Source organism: Pinus tabuliformis, chromosome 1_2, assembly GCF_031772625.1.
Source record: "Pinus tabuliformis cultivar Carrire ecotype Pingquan chromosome 1_2, CPIR1, whole genome shotgun sequence".
In the NCBI taxonomy this organism is placed as follows: Eukaryota; Viridiplantae; Streptophyta; class Pinopsida; order Pinales; family Pinaceae; genus Pinus; species Pinus tabuliformis.
In genome coordinates this window covers 117,787,349-117,809,579 of record NC_142298.1, presented here as the reverse complement: position 1 = coordinate 117,809,579, position 22,231 = coordinate 117,787,349, and the positions used below count along the sequence as shown (strand labels likewise).

General features: G+C 36.4%; 2 protein-coding genes across 7 annotated transcripts; one reads left to right on the top strand and one right to left on the bottom strand.

The window, feature by feature from the left end:
• Positions 1-207: 207 nt before the first annotated feature.
• LOC149204788 (uncharacterized) lies at positions 208-13,123 on the top strand. Its single transcript, XM_089394780.1, has 2 exons — positions 208-319; positions 11,970-13,123. Exon 2 carries the CDS (start codon positions 12,296-12,298, stop codon positions 12,836-12,838), a length of 543 nt encoding a protein of 180 aa, XP_089250906.1. The 5' UTR covers positions 208-319; positions 11,970-12,295; the 3' UTR covers positions 12,839-13,123.
• On the bottom strand, positions 5,559-18,752 carry LOC149204787 (uncharacterized). Of its 6 annotated transcripts, none has more exons than XR_016252391.1 (4): positions 18,335-18,544; positions 9,935-10,190; positions 9,784-9,845; positions 9,568-9,697 (listed from the first exon to the last, which is right to left on the bottom strand). XR_016252391.1 is itself a non-coding variant. In XM_089394777.1 (2 exons), the coding sequence occupies exon 2, from the start codon at positions 6,384-6,386 to the stop codon at positions 5,844-5,846; it is 543 nt and encodes a 180-aa protein (XP_089250903.1). In that variant the 5' UTR covers positions 6,387-6,712; positions 18,668-18,752; the 3' UTR covers positions 5,559-5,843. The 6 variants fall into 6 exon arrangements, 4 of the variants coding, with proteins under 4 accessions (XP_089250903.1, XP_089250902.1, XP_089250904.1 ...); XR_016252392.1 differs by having other exon boundaries at positions 9,574-9,694; positions 18,335-18,573; XM_089394777.1 differs by lacking the exons at positions 9,568-9,697; positions 9,784-9,845; positions 9,935-10,190; positions 18,335-18,544 and adding exons at positions 5,559-6,712; positions 18,668-18,752.
• Positions 18,753-22,231: the final 3,479 nt, after the last annotated feature.

Genomic DNA, 22,231 nt, shown 5'->3' with positions numbered 1-22,231 from the left:
GGAATTGGAAGGCAAGGGCTAACCAGCCATATATTGTGTCATTAATGCCCTTGCCAACTATGTATGTGGTGCAAACTTGGGATGGCATACATATCCATAGGCATCGGACTCCGGCGGCCACCTCGCGTTTCCGATGACCCACGCGGGACCCACCCCGTCTCGTTCAATAACATAATTCTGAGAAATACTTTCACGCGCCAATTTAACTCTGCAACCAGAACCCGTTTGCTCTGCAACCCAGTGCCCGCAGGACTGAAGCGCTGCGCGCATTGAAACTCTGCAACCCAGTGCCCGCCGGACTGAGCTCTGTTACCTCCTGGTAAATTCCTGCACCGTCTCTGCAGTCGTCAAATCGTGGTTTTAATGCCCTTCATTTTGTTTTAAATCTGTTTTAAAGACTGCTAAAACCCTCGCATTCTCTCAACATTCTGTAATTATAAGTTATAAAATGGTCACAAAAACCTGCCTACGTGAAGTCTTGCAGAGATCCTCGCCGCACCGCTGAGGAAAAACATTAAAATCAGAATATGTAAACCCAATCTACACATAGCAGAAATTTGGAATTAATTCAACGAAGCATTGCGTGTTCTCCTCTTTAGCTGAAAGCTATGGAAAATGGATCTTTAACAGTTTTGGAAAGACCATCTGTCATCTCAATCCTTTTCCTGTTACACCTGTTGAAAAAAGATGGTAAAATTGTTTTGTGATGAACTAGACTTCCTCAAAATCGATCTTAACATTTGTCTTTCCATAGTGCATGCACTCTTCATCTAGTTTATTACCATTTATGAATCACATAAATTTGGATGTTGTTTACACATTTTTCCATCAGCAAGAAAGAGAGTCAACTTTAAGGTCACGATCTTTGAAAATTTGTTAATTGAACTCTGAAATTTGTTAATGGTTAGTTCTTTCTCTAGACCGGCTTTAGACTGAAAAAATAAGCACCTCTTAAAGAAAATTATTCCACCAGCTCCACTGAATTGAGGTTGTCCCTGAGCAGCATCATCAAAAGAAATTCCTAAGCCATTGATTTATCAATTAGTTGCACAACAATCTATCTTGGGTAAAATATCTGGGGGGTTTGTTATCTTTCAACTGTTTGAAAAAACTAAGATTGTTCAGTCCTTGCTATGTAGATTGGATTATTAGGGTTAATTTATTCTCAAATAAGCTAATTAAACTCCCCAGGCAATGATAGTAAGTAAAGCTTCAAACCACTTCACAGTATGATTTTCACACCAATGATTTAATCAGTCTTCTGCAAGAGGACTCCTACAATCAGTCTTCTGCAAGAGGACTCCTACAAACATATCTTGCAAGCCCATCTATCTCTTTCCAAAACTTGAATAGCGAGAAAAGGACAGAATATAAAACTTGAATAGTGAGAAAAGGATAGAATATAAGCAAATGATGCACACTCTCTTGTTCAACCTTGTTCCAGGTGAAAACATTATTGTCCAAGTTCTAGCCAGTGGAAAACCCTTAATTGTAATGAACATTTCATTTTCCATATCACCTTGAAGTACCATTTAAAGCCCCAAAAACCCTACTTTCACCCCAAAAAAAAAAAATCGAGACCCAATATTGGGAATATAATGCTAACCAACTGGTCTCTTTGACCAAATAATCTCGTCTGGCTAACCTTTAATCCTTACATGAACATCACAGGGATGCAATATATTTCTCTCATTCCAGGGCATCGTCCCCATATAATCCAAGCTCCTAAGTAGATTTCCATGCTAGGCCCCAATTGACATATTCATAGATATGTTCTCTGATTGAGAGTAATGAACCTTTTATCGTGCAACATAAAAAAACTAGTGTAACGTAATACACTATTCAACCATTTTGATGATTATGTTATAATTCAATTTGTATCATTTAAAGACTAGTCAATATGATTTTGCAAACTTAGTAGAAAATCCATGACTCCTAATTCTTGTTGTGGCTGCCCTGGTTGAAGCTGTTGGTTCCAGCATGTGATAGTCGATGTTAATTTCAAGTATAAATGATAAATCAAACAGTAGTAAATGACATTTAATCAGGATTGTTCATGATGAGTGCAATCCTATGAGCAGGAGAAATTATTACAATCTTTATAGTTTAATCATTATTAAATAACTAACTAGCTGAACAAAGGACAGGAACTCTGTGAAGGGATTGGTTGATTTGCAGACATTGTAGAAATGCATAATTGTAATGTGTACAATTGTTAGTAATGGTTCTAACTAATAGGCCACAACACTGAAAGTAATAATATTAGCCATTCATGCCACCAAAGGCTGAGAATGACAAAGAATGACATAATGGGGTTTGGGTTCTTTTTGAGGCTGAGCTGCTTTAGCTGGGCTTTAATTTTTAGCTTCCTCACTTCTTTTGCATCATCAATCAGAAGCTCTTGCAATAATATTATTGATGTGCTGGATGGCATTGCCCAAGTAGCTAGAAGTTTTCTCCTTAATTCTGTTGGTATTAATCTTGTTTAGTTACATGCTTTGATAGGTAAGTGATACGAACAAAACTATTTTTCTTCTGTATTTCAAGCTAAAGCAAACTTTTGTTTAAAAACATACAAATGTACACGGCCTGTTGTAGTGGAACATGTGTAAATCCAATAACGACAATAAAGGCATATGTTATGTGCACTGAACAACTTTAGCTAATATATGTAATTATCTCTATATAAACGATCTTCTACACATATCACAATCAGTAATTTAGTTGAAGTATACGCATTCCTATCACCATGAATACAAAAGCAAATTGCTATAATAAGCATGAACAAATAAATAACAGAGACATTAATATTGCAGAGGGAGATATTTCTTGAACTCTCTGTATCCAGTACTCATAATAACATGATGATTAAGAATGCAAACTTGATTTGTACAAAGTTGTATATGCCAGATTAGAATGCAAACACTAAGCAAAATCAGAAACAGAGATACACCCATGAAATGAAATTCTGAACTGGCTAACATGTAAAGTCATTTGCCCAGCAATAGGCTAATAGCTGTATTTTAATTGCAAAGTAGACTGATATCAAAAAAATAAATCTACATAAAACAAGATAAAGTAATCCATAATATGAAAATGAAGGGTTACATATAACAATTCTTAGCAGTAAAAAATCAAAAACCATGCCCTTGGTTATTTAATCTCAGGCTCAACAAAAGAACAATAATCAATGCCACTTTCCAAAGTAAATTTTGAAAACTAATCCGAGCATACACAGCAATATAATCAGAGCATTGCTGGTGGTGATCCTGGCATCTATAACAGATCAGCACTTGGAGAAACATTTACATTTCATATCTTTGATGATAAGTGGACCTCTACCACTCGGGAAGGGACAATTTACTGCCCCTGTTGTAGTAATATATGCACTGCACAATTTTACCATACAAGTATAGTAAAGGGGCAATTATACATTATCTGGGTTGTCTGTGCTTTTGGTGGTTTTTATTCAAAATTAATTCCAATTAAGTTTATCCTGCAACAATATGAACATTATGATTCTGATTGGTGATAATAACTTACATTACTGTTAGTGTGAATTCTCTCGAGAATTTTTCCTTTTGCTTTTGGCTAGAATATCTTAACCAGGAGTCTCAGTCACCTGCCCTCACATTCTGATCTCTCACTTATCTTCAGGGGCAGGATAACAACCCAAATGACCTTTCTTATTCTTTTGCTCTCTCGTTAACTAAAAGATAAAGTATTGTTTCACAAAATAAAACTTAATGCCTGCTGTTGAGTTTTTAATCTCTTCAATTGCATGCCTCTTTTATCATATCCTGCCAAACCAAATCAGTTACCATGAACCTTTTATGTCTTCAAAACATGCTTAAAAATTTATGTCTTCAAAACATGCTTAAAAATTTGGATTTGTTTTCTCTTCATGGGACGAGCTTGTTTTTTCTTGATGGGACGATCTAGTGGTTGACACAATGGGATATATTATCCCCTTTATCCAGTTTCAAAATTTCAAATCCTCTTTTTCAGTGGTTGGCACAATGGGATGTTATCCTCTCCACCCGGTTTCAAATCACACAGGGGCATCTTTAGCTCCTTGTGATAAGGCTCAAAGAGTAGGCTCCCCCACTGTCGTGGAGTCTCAAATCTTGCTAAATCAAAAATTCCTGGTATATTTGGCTATTGAATATACCCTTGGCATTATAATGGCAATCCCTAGATTTGATCTTAGGCCTCACCTAGAAATTGTACTCACTTTTGAAAAATCATCATTTCAATTAAATCTGTAAATTAAGTGATTATTAATTTGCAGAAACTGGCCACTCAATTGAGAGGAAAACCAGTGTTACCGAAAATTGACAACAGATTGGTGCTGTTCATGTCTACCATTGAAACTGATCTCTGATTTAATGTGTATACCGTCATCTCAAACTGATGTTCCATTCAACAGTTTTCTTTAATGGAGCACACCCTCTTGAAATCTCCTCCAATGTGCTTCCAACAATTTGTTTTGAGAAACTGACTGATGCTTCTTCCTTTTGCGTTCCATTCAGTTATTTTAATTAGATGGGATTTCTATTCCCTCCATACAACGAGAAATATTAGTACCCAGGGAATAACCAAATGTCACATATAGTGAAAATTGAAATGATTCAAGAACAGGTGAGTTTTTCATCAACGTGAATCAGCCATTTACTGTGTGCCAGTTCAACTGAAATTCAGAACTTTAATCATGGTTCTGTTTGGACCTATGACAATTTTATATTCGACCATGTCCCAAGGGTTTTCAGGGTCTCTGGAAGAACCAATCTGACATAAATGGTTAAACGAGCTGTGATAATCATGTCCATTGATGCACAACAATGGGAAGCCCGTTCACTTTGTATGCCTCTGAATGTTTCAAAGATCCCACTGTCCTCATTTCATATAGCAATGGGAAGCACAATTTCTTTGGTCATTCTGGAACCTTGCAAAAATTCTGTTACAGTGATTCAGGCTTCCAATAGAATGTCAGAGTTGCCATAATACACTAGTTCTTATCACACCAATATGACACTGGTATCGTTAAGTTGTTTCCTGCAACATCATATTCAGAGATGCATAGACTTTCTAGTCAACCAAGAGATTAATGATGCCAATCATTTTACAGTGCTGGATTGTAGTTTATATTGCTGATGGTTGTGCTTACCGAGAGTTTCATAGCATGAGGGTACTGTCAAGGAAGCATTATCTTCCTCAATAATTACAAAATTACTTCCTTATCAACAATTCCAGAGTTTATTAGGTTTTGTAATATATTGTCTGCCTTGACAGCTTCAAATGCTATATTTTAGACATTTATGTGCCTCTCAATCTCCACCTGAATTATGGTGTGCTATCAATCCAAACTTCTTTTAAGGCCTGAAAATATGGATGGAAAAAGAGGTTTGATATAGATTTGACGACAATGCTGACAGAATAGACTAGAAACAGTGCAGTACTCCTAGAAACTTGCTTGGAGAATCACAGGTCATCAGCAGCCAAAGTTCAGGACCAAGTGGGAAATGTGTATAATTAATGAAAACAAGAAAAACTCAGAATTTGAAATAATTAAAAGAGTTCATGAATTTTTCCCTTAATAATATTAACAGAACTGTTTCAATGGTCGCAAAAATGCAGAGCTTTTGATATTACAAAGACCAAGTTGGTTTGCCTGCGAAGGAACCACAAGCATAGTTAAACATACAAATAGAAGGAAACCAGTTTCAATGCCCTAACTAGCCAACAAATTTCACCAACCACTAAGAAGTTCAAGTTATTCAAAACTGTCCCAAGAGATTCACACATAATTATGTTCCCTGTCAACCTTTTAAATGCTCAATAAATCAAAGCTGGAGGGCCAAATCAGGTTGTGAATCAACCAGCATTCCAGAAGACTGCCTAACTGGAGACCTTGGAGACTGTTTTTCTACATTCAAATCTGGTGGAATCGAATTTGAAAATTCAGATGTCTGTTGAGAAGGCTGTTTTGAAGGTAAAGACTTCCATAGTTGTTTTTGAGATTGGGATGTATCAGCTCCCATTGGTATCTGCCTGCAATTAAAAGGACTCTGTGTGGTTGAATTCGACAATTCTAACATCGAGTTTACACCTCCCTGAGAAGTGGCATGAGATGACAGATTCTGAGGATGCATCCAGCTCAGCTGTGAACGCATATACAGAGGCATGTCCATGGGTGCCTGCTGTTGAATAAATTGAGGAACACTAGTAGAAATGCCTGATAGTTTTGTATCACCATATGGTTCCCTGGCCACACAATTGGAATTACCATCCAACCTTCTATCAAAACCAGTGCTGCCAGAAGTTGTCGTCTGGACACTTGAAACAGGTTGCACATGTTCAGCTGGTTTGGCAGATGCCCATTGCATAAGTCAGTTACTTCTGGAGACAATCTCAAGCAATTTTGACTGGGATACATCTGAGGTAAATTTTGCACCTGCCAGATTGACTTCACTGGATTTAGCAATTGATGAAGCTGATTTCAACTCACTCTGTTTGACTCCTTGCAAAGGCGTTTGAAAATTTATATTGTTGGCTGACTGTGAACTCATAGATAGAGGAACATGTAACCCAGTAGATTGAGACAGAGATACTAGTCCTGTAGATTGAGCAACTGTTGCAACTGTAGATTGAGCCAAGGTCTGTTGATCCTTGATCTCCTCACGCAATAACAAAGCACCAGGAGGAGCTTCAGCTGTAACAAAAAAGAAAAAAACACGTTGTTATGCAATCGCATACCCGCCATGGCCTTATATAACAAAACGAGCCAATTATATATATATACTCTTTGTCAGCTCAAAATTTATAACCATATTGTGTATGTAATTGTGGTTATCCATATATCAATTTAACTTGAAGTAACCATTTTTCCTTTTTCTGTTACTAGTCTCATAATTCAAGAATGCTTACACAGCCTTGTGAATGATCCGCATTAAGTAGCCAAAACTTATTATTATTAAAAAATGTTAATGGAAACCTCTAATTTATTGCAGTGTAATAGAAAAGAGCATACAGTTTGTATATAGAAATTTATAAGCATATTGATGCACTTTTACTGTTCAGCTTCATCTCTCCTTCAAACTTTCTTTCAAATCATTTCAAGGATAGTGATCCAAAAAGTGCTCATAACCAAAATCGCTATAAGTTAAATCAAAAGTGACTAGATGAAAGTCCAGTTCAGAGTTAATGGAAACCTATAAGTTAAATCAAAAGTGACTAGATGAAAGTCCAGTTCAGAGTTAATGGAAACCTATAAGTTAAATCAAAAGTGACTAGATGAAAGTCCAGTTCAGAGTTAATGGAAACCTCTAATTTATTGCAGTGAAATAGAAAAGAGCATACAGTTTGTATATAGAAATTTATAAGGATATTGATGCACTTTTACTGTTCAACTTCATCTCTCCTTCAAACTGTCTTTCAAATCATTTCAAAGATAGTGATCCAAAAAGTGCTCATAACCAAAATCGCTATAAGTTAAATCAAAAGTGACTAGATGATAGTCCAGTTCAGAGTTTCCAAACTATTGTGAAAATTTGGATCGTGAAGGAATTGATAGTTTTAGGGGTAACTCAATTAATTATGGTTATAAAAATAAGTGTTATATATAAGGAGGTTTGAGATTTAAATCTTGTCTGCTGAAAAAGCATATGTACGTGCCTAAGTTATAGTAGCAACAATTAGAATCAATTTTGTGTAATACAAAACAAAACGAGCCAATTATATATATATACTCTTTGTCAGCTCAAAATTTATAACCAAAAATAAATAATCAAAATACAAGCATTATCCAAAAGGAAAAAGTGTACTGTAGATGTTATGAAATCAGAGTAAACAATCTCAGGGATCTGAGCAATTGTAAATAGTGTGATCTTATGAAATAAGAGTAAACAATCTCAGGGATCAATGCTCAGAGCACTAGTTTGGTGACTTGCGGGCCTAAATGTTAAGTTCTAGTAGATTCGGACAAACAATCAAGGGTGAATGTTCACTCCTAACAGTCCAGGCCAAAAAAATCATAAAGCAGTCGAGGCCAAAAATAATCATTTATACAAGTCCCTGGGGGAGTAGCTTCATGTGTCTACAAGCTGGTGTTGCACATCCACTTGCTAATATTGTGTATGTAATTGTGGTTATCCATATATCAGTTTAACTTGAAGTAACCATTTTTCCTTTTTCTGTTACTAGTCTCATAATTCAAGAATGCTTACACAACCTTGTCCTATATAAATATTTGTAAAGCTTATTCTCTGTTGGAAAGTCCAGTATCCTCAACTAAACTAACCATTTTAAATCATCTATAGTTTAGATGATCTCTTTTTATCTGTCATGATTTGTTGTTTATGGTTAATTCAATAACCAATATCTTTTTCCTCCTCCATTGCGGATGCAAGTATCATTAAGGGCTAATAGTAGTATTGTCAAAGAACTGAGCTATTACTGTCAAAGAACTGAATTCTAAATTTACAATGGCAGGTATGGGAAGTGAAGCTTTGGAAAATCTTTGCCTCCCTGTTTTCCTCACAAATAGATCCTTCCAATTTGCCTGAGAAATCCCTTATGGCAGTTTCAAGGGTAACATTCTTATCTGGTATGCCAGTTCCAGAATCTGCACAAGGGGCTACTGATCATTCACATAAGTTTATGCGAGTCTCTTGAATGGAAGGGACTATGTTTTTGTGTACGAGGACAATGAAGGAGATCGCATGCTTGTTGGAGATGTGCCTTGGGAGTAAGCATCATATGTTATCATCCCCTTCTCTTGTTTTATCATCGTTACAGGCAGATTTCTGAATGGAAAAATGCTTTTATTTTTTTCAGCATGTTTGTGAAGTCTGTGAAGAGATTGCGAGTAATGAAGAGTTCAGATGCTCGTCGTCTAGGTGAGAATTCAAGATTTTTTGCAGAACGTTCCATCTTAAATGTGAGTTGGATATATTCTCATAACCCTTATTTGTGAATTTATCAGCAGCAAACAGGACCCAGTGATCCAACTGCCTAATGCTGCTGGAATCAAGAGGGGAACCCTAGCAAGTTTATCTCACAGTAACCCTAAGAAAGAAGATGAACCCAATGTTCCTTTTCTCTGAGAGAGTTCATGTGCCAGATTTCGCAGCAGACAAATAGCAGACTTGTCAAATGTAGTCAGATAAATACCTGTGATCGCAGAGCAGTCGTAGAGCACGTAGCAGAGGACATGCGAAGCAGGATGCATCGGTTGTTAGCAACGGATGCGCAGAGCAGGTTGCAGAGCCATCGGCGTTCGAAAATCAATTTTAATGAAATGGGCGCGAGGGAAGAGTTTCATTTGAAAATGGATCCCGTGCGCTGACGTGGATAGCGGGAACGGAGGGACGGGGCGGGCGGGCCCTCGTTGGTGGGTCCCGGGTATGTCACCGGAAACGCGAGGTCGCCCGCCGGAGTGTTTATGTATGCCATCCCAAGTTTGCACCACATACATAGCTGGCAAGGGCATTAATGACACAATATATGGCTGGTTAGCCCTTGCCCATTTGACAAGTCTGCTATTTGTCTGTTGCGAAATCTGGCACATGAACTCTCTTAGAGAAAAGGAACATTGGGTTCATCTTCTTTCTTAGGGTTACTGTGAGATAAACTTGCTAGGGTTCCCCTCTTGATTCCAGCAGCATTAGGCAGTTGGATCACTGGGTCCTGTTTGCTGCTGATAAATTCACAAATAAGGGTTATGAGAATATATCCAACTCACATTTAAGATGGAACGTTCTGCAAAAAATCTTGAATTCTCACCTAGACGACGAGCATCTGAACTCTTCATTACTCGCAATCTCTTCACAGACTTCACAAACATGCTGAAAAAAATAAAAGCATTTTTCCATTCAGAAATCTGCCTGTAACGATGATAAAACAAGAGAAGGGGATGATAACATATGATGCTTACTCCCAAGGCACATCTCCAACAAGCATGCGATCTCCTTCATTGTCCTCGTACACAAAAACATAGTCCCTTCCATTCAAGAGACTCGCATAAACTTATGTGAATGATCAGTAGCCCCTTGTGCAGATTCTGGAACCGGCATACCAGATAAGAATGTTACCCTTGAAACTGCCATAAGGGATTTCTCAGGCAAATTGGAAGGATCTATTTGTGAGGAAAACAGGGAGGCAAAGATTTTCCAAAGCTTCACTTCCCATACCTGCCATTGTAAATTTAGAATTCAGTTCTTTGACAGTAATAGCTCAGTTCTTTGACAATACTACTATTAGCCCTTAATGATACTTGCATCCGCAATGGAGGAGGAAAAAGATATTGGTTATTGAATTAACCATAAACAACAAATCATGACAGATAAAAAGAGATCATCTAAACTATAGATGATTTAAAATGGTTAGTTTAGTTGAGGATACTGGACTTTCCAACAGAGAATAAGCTTTACAAATATTTATATAGGACAAGGCTGTGTAAGCATTCTTGAATTATGAGACTAGTAACAGAAAAAGGAAAAATTGTTACTTCAAGTTAAACTGATATATGGATAACCACAATTACATACACAATATTAGCAAGTGGATGTGCAACACCAGCTTGTAGACACATGAAGCTACTCCCCCAGGGACTTGTATAAATGATTATTTTTGGCCTCGACTGCTTTATGATTTTTTTGGCCTGGACTGTTAGGAGTGAACATTCACCCTTGATTGTTTGTCCGAATCTACTAGAACTTAACATTTAGGCCCGCAAGTCACCAAACTAGTGCTCTGAGCATTGATCCCTGAGATTGTTTACTCTTATTTCATAAGATCACACTATTTACAATTGCTCAGATCCCTGAGATTGTTTACTCTGATTTCATAACATCTATAGTACACTTTTTCCTTTTGGATAATGCTTGTATTTTGACTATTTATTTTTGGTTATAAATTTTGAGCTGACAAAGAGTATATATATATAATTGGCTCGTTTTGTTTTGTATTACACAAAATTGATTCTAATTGTTGCTACTATAACTTAGGCACGTACATATGCTTTTTCAGCAGACAAGATTTAAATCTCAAACCTCCTTATATATAACACTTATTTTTATAACCATAATTAATTGAGTTACCCCTAAAACTATCATTTCCTTCACGATCCAAATTTTCACAATAGTTTGGAAACTCTGAACTAGACTATCATCTAGTCACTTTTGATTTAACTTATAGCGATTTTGGTTATGAGCACTTTTTGGATCACTATCTTTGAAATGATTTGAAAGACAGTTTGAAGGAGAGATGAAGTTGAACAGTAAAAGTGCATCAATATCCTTATAAATTTCTATATACAAACTGTATGCTCTTTTCTATTTCACTGCAATAAATTAGAGGTTTCCATTAACTCTGAACTGGACTTTCATCTAGTCACTTTTGATTTAACTTATAGGTTTCCATTAACTCTGAACTGGACTTTCATCTAGTCACTTTTGATTTAACTTATAGGTTTCCATTAACTCTGAACTGGACTTTCATCTAGTCACTTTTGATTTAACTTATAGCGATTTTGGTTATGAGCACTTTTTGGATCACTATCCTTGAAATGATTTGAAAGAAAGTTTGAAGGAGAGATGAAGCTGAACAGTAAAAGTGCATCAATATGCTTATAAATTTCTATATACAAACTGTATGCTCTTTTCTATTACACTGCAATAAATTAGAGGTTTCCATTAACATTTTTTAATAATAATAAGTTCTGGCTACTTAATGCGGATCATTCACAAGGCTGTGTAAGCATTCTTGAATTATGAGACTAGTAACAGAAAAAGGAAAAATGGTTACTTCAAGTTAAATTGATATATGGATAACCACAATTACATACACAATATGGTTATAAATTTTGAGCTGACAAAGAGTATATATATATAATTGGCTCGTTTTGTTATATAAGGCCATGGCGGGTATGCGATTGCATAACAACGTGTTTTTTTTCTTTTTTGTTACAGCTGAAGCTCCTCCTGGTGCTTTGTTATTGCGTGAGGAGATCAAGGATCAACAGACCTTGGCTCAATCTACAGTTGCAACAGTTGCTCAATCTACAGGACTAGTATCTCTGTCTCAATCTACTGGGTTACATGTTCCTCTATCTATGAGTTCACAGTCAGCCAACAATATAAATTTTCAAACGCCTTTGCAAGGAGTCAAACAGAGTGAGTTGAAATCAGCTTCATCAATTGCTAAATCCAGTGAAGTCAATCTGGCAGGTGCAAAATTTACCTCAGATGTATCCCAGTCAAAATTGCTTGAGATTGTCTCCAGAAGTAACTGACTTATGCAATGGGCATCTGCCAAACCAGTTGAACATGTGCAACCTGTTTCAAGTGTCCAGACGACAACTTCTGGCAGCACTGGTTTTGATAGAAGGTTGGATGGTAATTCCACTTGTGTGGCCAGGGAACCATATGGTGATACAAAACTATCAGGCATTTCTAGTAGTGTTCCTCAATTTATTCAACAGCAGGCACCCATGGACATGCCTCTGTATATGCGTTCACAGCTGAGCTGGATGCATCCTCAGAATCTGTCATCTCATGCCACTTCTCAGGGAGGTGTAAACTCGATGTTAGAGTTGCCGAATTCAACCACACAGAGTCCTTTTAATTGCAGGCAGATACCAATGGGAGCTGATACATCCCAATCTCAAAAACAACTATGGAAGTCTTTACCTTCAAAACAACCTTCTCAACAGACATCTGAATTTTCAAATTCGATTCCACCAGATTTGAATGTAGAAAAACAGTCTCCAAGGTCTCCAGTTAGGCAGTCTTCTGGAATGCTGGTTGATTCACAACCTGATTTGGCCCTCCAGCTTTGATTTATTGAGCATTTAAAAGGTTGACAGGGAACATAATTATGTGTGAATCTCTTGGGACAGTTTTGAATAACTTGAACTTCTTAGTGGTTGGTGAAATTTGTTGGCTAGTTAGGGCATTGAAACTGGTTTCCTTCTATTTGTATGTTTAACTATGCTTGTGGTTCCTTCGCAGGCAAACCAACTTGGTCTTTGTAATATCAAAAGCTCTGCATTTTTGCGACCATTGAAACAGTTCTGTTAATATTATTAAGGGAAAAATTCATGAACTCTTTTAATTATTTCAAATTCTGAGTTTTTCTTGTTTTCATTAATTATACACATTTCCCACTTGGTCCTGAACTTTGGCTGCTGATGACCTGTGATTCTCCAAGCAAGTTTCTAGGAGTACTGCACTGTTTCTAGTCTATTCTGTCAGCATTGTCGTCAAATCTATATCAAACCTCTTTTTCCATCCATATTTTCAGGCCTTAAAAGAAGTTTGGATTGATAGCACACCATAATTCAGGTGGAGATTGAGAGGCACAGAAATGTCTAAAATATAGCATTTGAAGCTGTCAAGGCAAACAATATATTACAAAACCTAATAAACTCTGGAATTGTTGATAAGGAAGTAATTTTGTAATTACTGAGGAAGATAATGCTTCCTTGACAGTACCCTCATGCTATGAAACTCTCGGTAGGCACAACCATCAGCAATATAAACTACAATCCAGCACTGTAAAATGATTGGCATCATTAATCTCTTGGTTGACTAGAAAGTCTATGCATCTCTGCATATGATGTTGCAGGAAACAACTTAACGATACCAGTGTCATATTGGTGTGATAAGAACTAGTGTATTATGGCAACTCTGACATTCTATTGGAAGCCTGAATCACTGTAACAGAATTTTTGCAAGGTTCCAGAATGACCAAAGAAATTGTGCTTCCCATTGCTATATGAAATGAGGACAGTGGGATCTTTGAAACATTCAGAGGCATACAAAGTGAACGGGCTTCCCATTGTTGTGCATCAATGGACATGATTATCACAGCTCGTTTAACCATTTATGTCAGATTGGTTCTTCCAGAGACCCTGAAAACCCTTGGGACATGGTCGAATATAAAATTGTCATAGGTCCAAACAGAACCATGATTAAAGTTCTGAATTTCAGTTGAACTGGCACACAGTAAATGGCTGATTCACGTTGATGAAAAACTCACATGTTCTTGAATCATTTCAATTTTCACTATATGTGACATTTGGTTATTCCCTGGGTACTAATATTTCTCGTTGTATGGAGGGAATAGAAATCCCATCTAATTAAAATAACTGAATGGAACGCAAAAGGAAGAAGCATCAGTCAGTTTCTCAAAACAAATTGTTGGAAGCACATTGGAGGAGATTTCAAGAGGGTGTGCTCCATTAAAGAAAACTGTTGAATGGAACATCAGTTTGAGATGACGGTATACACATTAAATCAGAGATCAGTTTCAATGGTAGACATGAACAACACCAATCTGTTGTCAATTTTCGGTAACACTGGTTTTCCTCTCAATTGAGTGGCCAGTTTCTGCAAATTAATAATCACTTAATTTACAGATTTAATTGAAATGATGATTTTTCAAAAGTGAGTACAATTTCTAGGTGAGGCCTAAGATCAAATCTAGGGATTTCCATTATAATGCCAAGGGTATATTCAATAGCCAAATATACCAGGAATTTTTGATTTAGCAAGATTTGAGACTCCACGACAGTGGGGGAGCCTACTCTTTGAGCCTTATCACAAGGAGCTAAAGATGCCCCTGTGTGATTTGAAACCGGGTGGAGAGGATAACATCCCATTGTGCCAACCACTGAAAAGAGGATTTGAAATTTTGAAACTGGATAAAGGGGATAATATATCCCATTGTGTCAACCACTAGATCGTCCCATCAAGAAAAAACAAGCTCGTCCCATGAAGAAAAAACAAATCCAAATTTTTAAGCATGTTTTGAAGACATAAATTTTTAAGCATGTTTTGAAGACATAAAAGGTTCATGGTAACTGATTTGGTTTGGCAGGATATGATAAAAGAGGCATGCAATTGAAGAGATTAAAAACTCAACAGCAGGCATTAAGTTTTATTTTGTGAAACAATACTTTATCTTTTAGTTAACGAGAGAGCAAAAGAATAAGAAAGGTCATTTGGGTTGTTATCCTGCCCCTGAAGATAAGTGAGAGATCAGAATGTGAGGGCAGGTGACTGAGACTCCTGGTTAAGATATTCTAGCCAAAAGCAAAAGGAAAAATTCTCGAGAGAATTCACACTAACAGTAATGTAAGTTATTATCACCAATCAGAATCATAATGTTCATATTGTTGCAGGATAAACTTAATTGGAATTAATTTTGAATAAAAACCACCAAAAGCACAGACAACCCAGATAATGTATAATTGCCCCTTTACTATACTTGTATGGTAAAATTGTGCAGTGCATATATTACTACAACAGGGGCAGTAAACTGTCCCTTCCCGAGTGGTAGAGGTCCACTTATCATCAAAGATATGAAATGTAAATGTTTCTCCAAGTACTGATCTGTTATAGATGCCAGGATCACCACCAGCAATGCTCTGATTATATTGCTGTGTATGCTCGGATTAGTTTTCAAAATTTACTTTGGAAAGTGGCATTGATTATTGTTCTTTTGTTGAGCCTGAGATTAAATAACCAAGGGCATGGTTTTTGATTTTTTACTGCTAAGAATTGTTATATGTAACCCTTCATTTTCATATTATGGATTACTTTATCTTGTTTTATGTAGATTTATTTTTTTGATATCAGTCTACTTTGCAATTAAAATACAGCTATTAGCCTATTGCTGGGCAAATGACTTTACATGTTAGCCAGTTCAGACTTTCATTTCATGGGTGTATCTCTGTTTCTGATTTTGCTTAGTGTTTGCATTCTAATCTGGCATATACAACTTTGTACAAATCAAGTTTGCATTCTTAATCATCATGTTATTATGAGTACTGGATACAGAGAGTTCAAGAAATATCTCCCTCTGCAATATTAATGTCTCTGTTATTTATTTGTTCATGCTTATTATAGCAATTTGCTTTTGTATTCATGGTGATAGGAATGTGTATACTTCAACTAAATTACCGATTGTGATATGTGTAGAAGATCGTTTATATAGAGATAATTACATATATTAGCTAAAGTTGTTCAGTGCACATAACATATGCCTTTATTGTCGTTATTGGATTTACACATGTTCCACTACAACAGGCCGTGTACATTTGTATGTTTTTAAACAAAAGTTTGCTTTAGCTTGAAATACAGAAGAAAAATAGTTTTGTTCGTATCACTTACCTATCAAAGCATGTAACTAAACAAGATTAATACCAACAGAATTAAGGAGAAAACTTCTAGCTACTTGGGCAATGCCATCCAGCACATCAATAATATTATTGCAAGAGCTTCTAATTGATGATGCAAAAGAAGTGAGGAAGCTAAAAATTAAAGCCCAGCTAAAGCAGCTCAGCCTCAAAAAGAACCCAAACCCCATTATGTCATTCTTTGTCATTCTCAGCCTTTGGTGGCATGAATGGCTAATATTATTACTTTCAGTGTTGTGGCCTATTAGTTATAACCATTACTAACAATTGTACACATTACAATTATGCATTTCTACAATGTCTGCAAATCAACCAATCCCTTCACAGAGTTCTTGTCCTTTGTTCAACTAGTTAGTTATTTAATAATGATTAAACTATAAAGATTGTAATAATTTCTCCTGCTCATAGGATTGCACTCATCATGAACAATCCTGATTAAATGTCATTTACTACTGTTTGATTTATCATTTATACTTGAAATTAACATCGACTATCACATGCTGGAACCAACAGCTTCAACCAGGGCAGCCACAACAAGAATTAGGAGTCATGGATTTTCTACTAAGTTTGCAAAATCATATTGACTAGTCTTTAAATGATACAAATTGAATTATAACATAATCATCAAAATGGTTGAATAGTGTATTACGTTACACTAGTTTTTTTATGTTGCACGATAAAAGGTTCATTACTCTCAATCAGAGAACATATCTATGAATATGTCAATTGGGGCCTAGCATGGAAATCTACTTAGGAGCTTGGATTATATGGGGACGATGCCCTGGAATGAGAGAAATATATTGCATCCCTGTGATGTTCATGTAAGGATTAAAGGTTAGCCAGACGAGATTATTTGGTCAAAGAGACCAGTTGGTTAGCATTATATTCCCAATATTGGGTCTCGATTTTTTTTTTTTTGGGGTGAAAGTAGGGTTTTTGGGGCTTTAAATGGTACTTCAAGGTGATATGGAAAATGAAATGTTCATTACAATTAAGGGTTTTCCACTGGCTAGAACTTGGACAATAATGTTTTCACCTGGAACAAGGTTGAACAAGAGAGTGTGCATCATTTGCTTATATTCTGTCCTTTTCTCACTATTCAAGTTTTATATTCTGTCCTTTTCTCGCTATTCAAGTTTTGGAAAGAGATAGAGGGGCTTGCAAGATATGTTTGTAGGAGTCCTCTTGCAGAAGACTGATTAAATCATTGGTGTGAAAATCATACTGTGAAGTGGTTTGAAGCTTTACTTACTATCATTGCCTGGGGAGTTTAATTAGCTTATTTGAGAATAAATTAACCCTAATAATCCAATCTACATAGCAAGGACTGAACAATCTTAGTTTTTTCAAACAGTTGAAAGATAACAAACCCCCCAAATATTTTACCCAAGATAGATTGTTGTGCAACTAATTGATAAATCAATGGCTTAGGAATTTTTTTTGATGATGCTGCTCAGGGACAACCTCAATTCAGTGGAGCTGGTGGAATAATTTTCTTTAAGAGGTGCTTATTTTTTCAGTCTAAAGTCGGTCTAGAGAAAGAACTAACCATTAACAAATTTCAGAGTTCAATTAACAAATTTTCAAAGCTCGTGACCTTAAAGTTGACTCTCTTTCTTGCTGATGGAAAAATGTGTAAACAACATCCAAATTTATGTGATTCATAAATGGTAATAAACTAGATGAAGAGTGCATGCACTATGGAAAGACAAATGTTAAGATCGATTTTGAGGAAGTCTAGTTCATCACAAAACAATTTTACCATCTTTTTTCAACATGTGTAACATGAAAAGGATTGAGATGACAGATGGTCTTTCCAAAACTGTTAAAGATCCATTTTCCATAGCTTTCAGCTAAAGAGGAGAACACGCAATGCTTCGTTGAATTAATTCCAAATTTCTGCTATGTGTAGATTGGGTTTACATATTCTGATTTTAATGTTTTTCCTCAGCGGTGCGGCGAGGATCTCTGCAAGACTTCAGGTAGGCAGGTTTTTGTGACCATTTTATAACTTATAATTACAGAATGTTGAGAGAATGCGAGGGTTTTAGCAGTCTTTAAAACAGATTTAAAACAAAATGAAGGGCATTAAAACCACGATTTGACGACTGCAGAGACGGTGCAGGAATTTACCAGGAGGTAACAGAGCTCAGTCCGGCGGGCACTGGGTTGCAGAGTTTCAATGCGCGCAGCGCTTCAGTCCTGCGGGCACTGGGTTGCAGAGCAAACGGGTTCTGGTTGCAGAGTTAAATTGGCGCGCGAAAGTATTTCTCAGAATTATGTTATTGAACGAGACGGGGTGGGTCCCGCGTGGGTCATCGGAAACGCGAGGTGGCCGCCGGAGTCCGATGCCTATGGATATGTATGCCATCCCAAGTTTGCACCACATACATAGCTGGCAAGGGCATTAATGACACAATATATGGCTGGTTAGCCCTTGCCTGTCAAATGTAGTCAGATAAATACCTGTGATCGCAGAGCAGTCGTAGAGCACGTAGCAGAGGACATGCGAAGCAGGATGCAGCGGTTGTTAGCAACGGATGCGCAGAGCAGGTTGCAGAGCCATCGGCGTTCGAAAATCAATTTTAATGAAATGGGCACGAGGGAAGAGTTTCATTTGAAAATGGATCCCGTGCGCTGACGTGGATAGCGGGAACGGAGGGACGGGGCGGGCGGGCCGTCGTTGGTGGGTCCCGGGTATGTCACCGGAAACGCGAGGTCGCCCGCCGGAGTGTTTATGTATGCCATCCCAAGTTTGCACCACATACATAGCTGGCAAGGGCATTAATGACACAATATATGGCTGGTTAGCCCTTGCCGAATTGGAATACTATATGCATTTTTTAGCGGGGACCATCTGATTTGGGTGGAGAAGTGAGATGGAGTGTCCTTCAATCGATAGCCTACAATCGCCTGAGATGTTTGTTGGTTGTAACATGGAAATGAGAAAAAATAATCAGAATTGAACGATCCTTGAAACCAAATTAATTGTATTCGATGACTGATGAGTGGGTATTTATACTAATACCGTAGTCAACCACCTCCTTATATTTAGGTGAAGCAAGAGATATAGATGTTATGGTTGGTATTGTTGGTCGACCCATTTCTAAATATAAAATTTATTTATATTTATACTACTATTTGGTGGACCAATTACTAAATATATTTATATAAATATATAAATGGGTGGGTTTAGTTTGTTGAAGTTGTACGTAACATTTAATAATAGGTTAAAGATAATTAGTTAAATTAATTAAAATGGGTTAAACATTGTTAATAATAAATAATAATTTAATATATATTAAATTAAATTGATATAAGAAATTTCTCTAACATATAAGTGATTTAGGGAATAAGAAATGTTTTAAATATTGATTATTTTATATCTTTGGATGGGGTGTTTTACATATGAGAGGGTCGAGCGGAGGTTGCCATCATGCTCGCCCTTTTAACTATTTATCCACGCAAATTGACCTTGGTGTGGGGAATGTTACACATATGATGTATGAAATAATGCAAATGGACCACCATGTTGATTCTCCAAACCCCTATCAAATTTGTTTCTCTTGGAAAATAATTTTAATGTTTGATTTCCTTACCTCCTCGCTTCATGCGACTCAGTGAAATCTATTACCGGCATGTATGGAATTCAATGTTATTCACTTCTCCACTACCAACAACAACCCTTGCCAAAAGGATATCAGGCAAGATTGGGAATTTCAAATAGCTAATTCGAGTGATCTGAAAATTTGATTTTCCCCGAAAAGATTGGGCCAAGTTTTTGATGGTCAATTTAATATTTCCCATTCCTTTAAGCCATGTTTGCAATGCTCCAACTCTTCTATCTTTCCAAGAAAAATTCAAGGAAGGGAGTGCTAGCTCATTAGCAAGCGTTGCTCCATCAACCTAGCAATTTCCCTTCGTAATATTGAATTGGAACTCGAATCATCCCTTCGTAATATTGAATTGCAACTCGAATCATCCTGCAGCAACATCAACAAGAAAACAACCTATCCATCCTCGAACCATCTTGAGAATCTTTTAGTTGTGAAGTTGTATACCGATAGCAGTGAGACATTTTTCCTTGGAAGGTTAATCATTTCCACCTCCTGGCTTTTCCTTGCTTCCACTTCCATTGGAGTAATTCTTGTCTTGAATTTAACTCCTAGTAGAGAATTGGCTTCTTACTCCTATCTATTGGTCACTAAGCCACCGCACTTTTGTGGAAGCCCTCTCTTGGCTCTACGCTCTTCACAAAGGTCCTTCTCATTAGATATATCCTTTGCTGATACTCTCAACCACTCTGCCTTGTGCTTGACTACTTACCTTAATTTAGGGACCAAAACTTTCTTTGCTATCCTCAAACATTATTTACTCCTATCCATTTTCATCTCTTCTCTAGCTCCTGTTCTTTCGCCTTTCTCTCCTCCTTATGTAGCTCCCCTACCATGTGAGAGAGAATGTGTTTGCAAAGGTGTAGTGTACTATCAAGGGTGCAAAAATGTAGTAATTGCATAGACACAACTCAAAGTGGACGAAGTAGCAGCTCACTTTCGAGAACTCACCCCACCTCCTATTAAGGAAGAACTCTCTTGTGTTTAAAGGGAAGGAAATAGCTAGAAGCACCTTCTTCCAAACACAAAGGTAATGTCAGATTTCATTGATCAGGTGCTTGATACAAGGAAAACAAGTTGGCATTTTAATTAGTCTATGCAGATATTGGACCTATACTAGCACATGAAATTCCTTCTTAGCAGTGTTTTACTATAATGACATGAGAACACAGAGGACGTCCTCCTATCCATGGAACACCTGGGTTAAAACCTATAGATAGACACATGAAAAACATAAAATAGGGACTAGAGTCGATCGAGAAGCACCTTTGAACCCCCCATACTACTCATTGTTCATGAGGAAGCAATAAGTAGCCGATCCAGGTTCTAGCAACATATTTGGACCCCTCTTCCTTTTTTCCTTGCCCTTAATATTTTTCAGTTTTGCAGTTTCCTATTTATTTGCCTTTCTTCCATGGCCTTAGAGGCCCATATATTACCAAATGTATGGTGTATTTTGAATCTCTAAGCAATGCCTTGTCTTTGCCTCTCTTAAATGAACACATTTTTTGACGTGGTCATATTTCCCAAGTGACTAGCTAATCTAATGCCTTCAACTCTTTCATGTGATCTCTTGTTTAGAAGAATTACAAATATTTACTCAAAAGCAAAATAAAATGTTTTATATCATATATTAAATACATATTATAACATAGTGATAAAGTATCATTTGTATAATACACCCACCTAGATCCATCCTAACTCAGGATCCACCAAGTGTTGAGAGGGATCAAATCTCTTAATGCACAAAACTATTTAGAGTGAAAAGAGATTTGATTTCTTCCGGTGCTTCGTAGACCCAGAGCTAATATGGATCTAGGTTGGTTTAATTATTGATAATATTAATAATATTAATTACAATTATAATTACAATTAATAGTTATAATTATAATTAATAATTTTAATCTTTTATTTTAGTTTTGTTTTTATTGTGTTGAGAACTTTTGCGACAATATAGTGTACATTCATTATGTTTTGAGGAACACCTTACCCATCTTTGGGGATAAAAAGATGGTGAAGAGTTCTAGACCAAGAATATACAAAGGATATGACCATTAGGGGCGTGAAGAGAATGAGAACATTTATTAATAATTATTAATTTAATGATATGAATTAAAGGAATTTCAGAAAAATAGGTAAAGTGGAATAAGAAATTAAATAATAATAATAATAATAGATTTTGGTCAAACTAATATTAGTATTAATGAAATAGGGGTTAATTATATATATTAAAAATAATACATAAGAGGATGGTCAAATTGATACTAAAGATACGAGGATTGATAATTTATATTAAAGAACTAAATTAATGGTACTCAATTAAATTATTACGTTAAAGAAGTATAGAAATAGAGTAAATTAGAATTAAATATTAAAAAAAAAGTAAAAACAATATAAAAATAGATTAATAAAGTGT

Bases quoted from the DNA above. Each gene is read 5' to 3' on its own strand.
- LOC149204787 (XM_089394777.1), bottom strand. From the start codon at position 6,386: ATGCAATGGGCATCTGCCAAACCAGCTGAACATGTGCAACCTGTTTCA.
- LOC149204788 (XM_089394780.1), top strand. From the start codon at position 12,296: ATGCAATGGGCATCTGCCAAACCAGTTGAACATGTGCAACCTGTTTCA.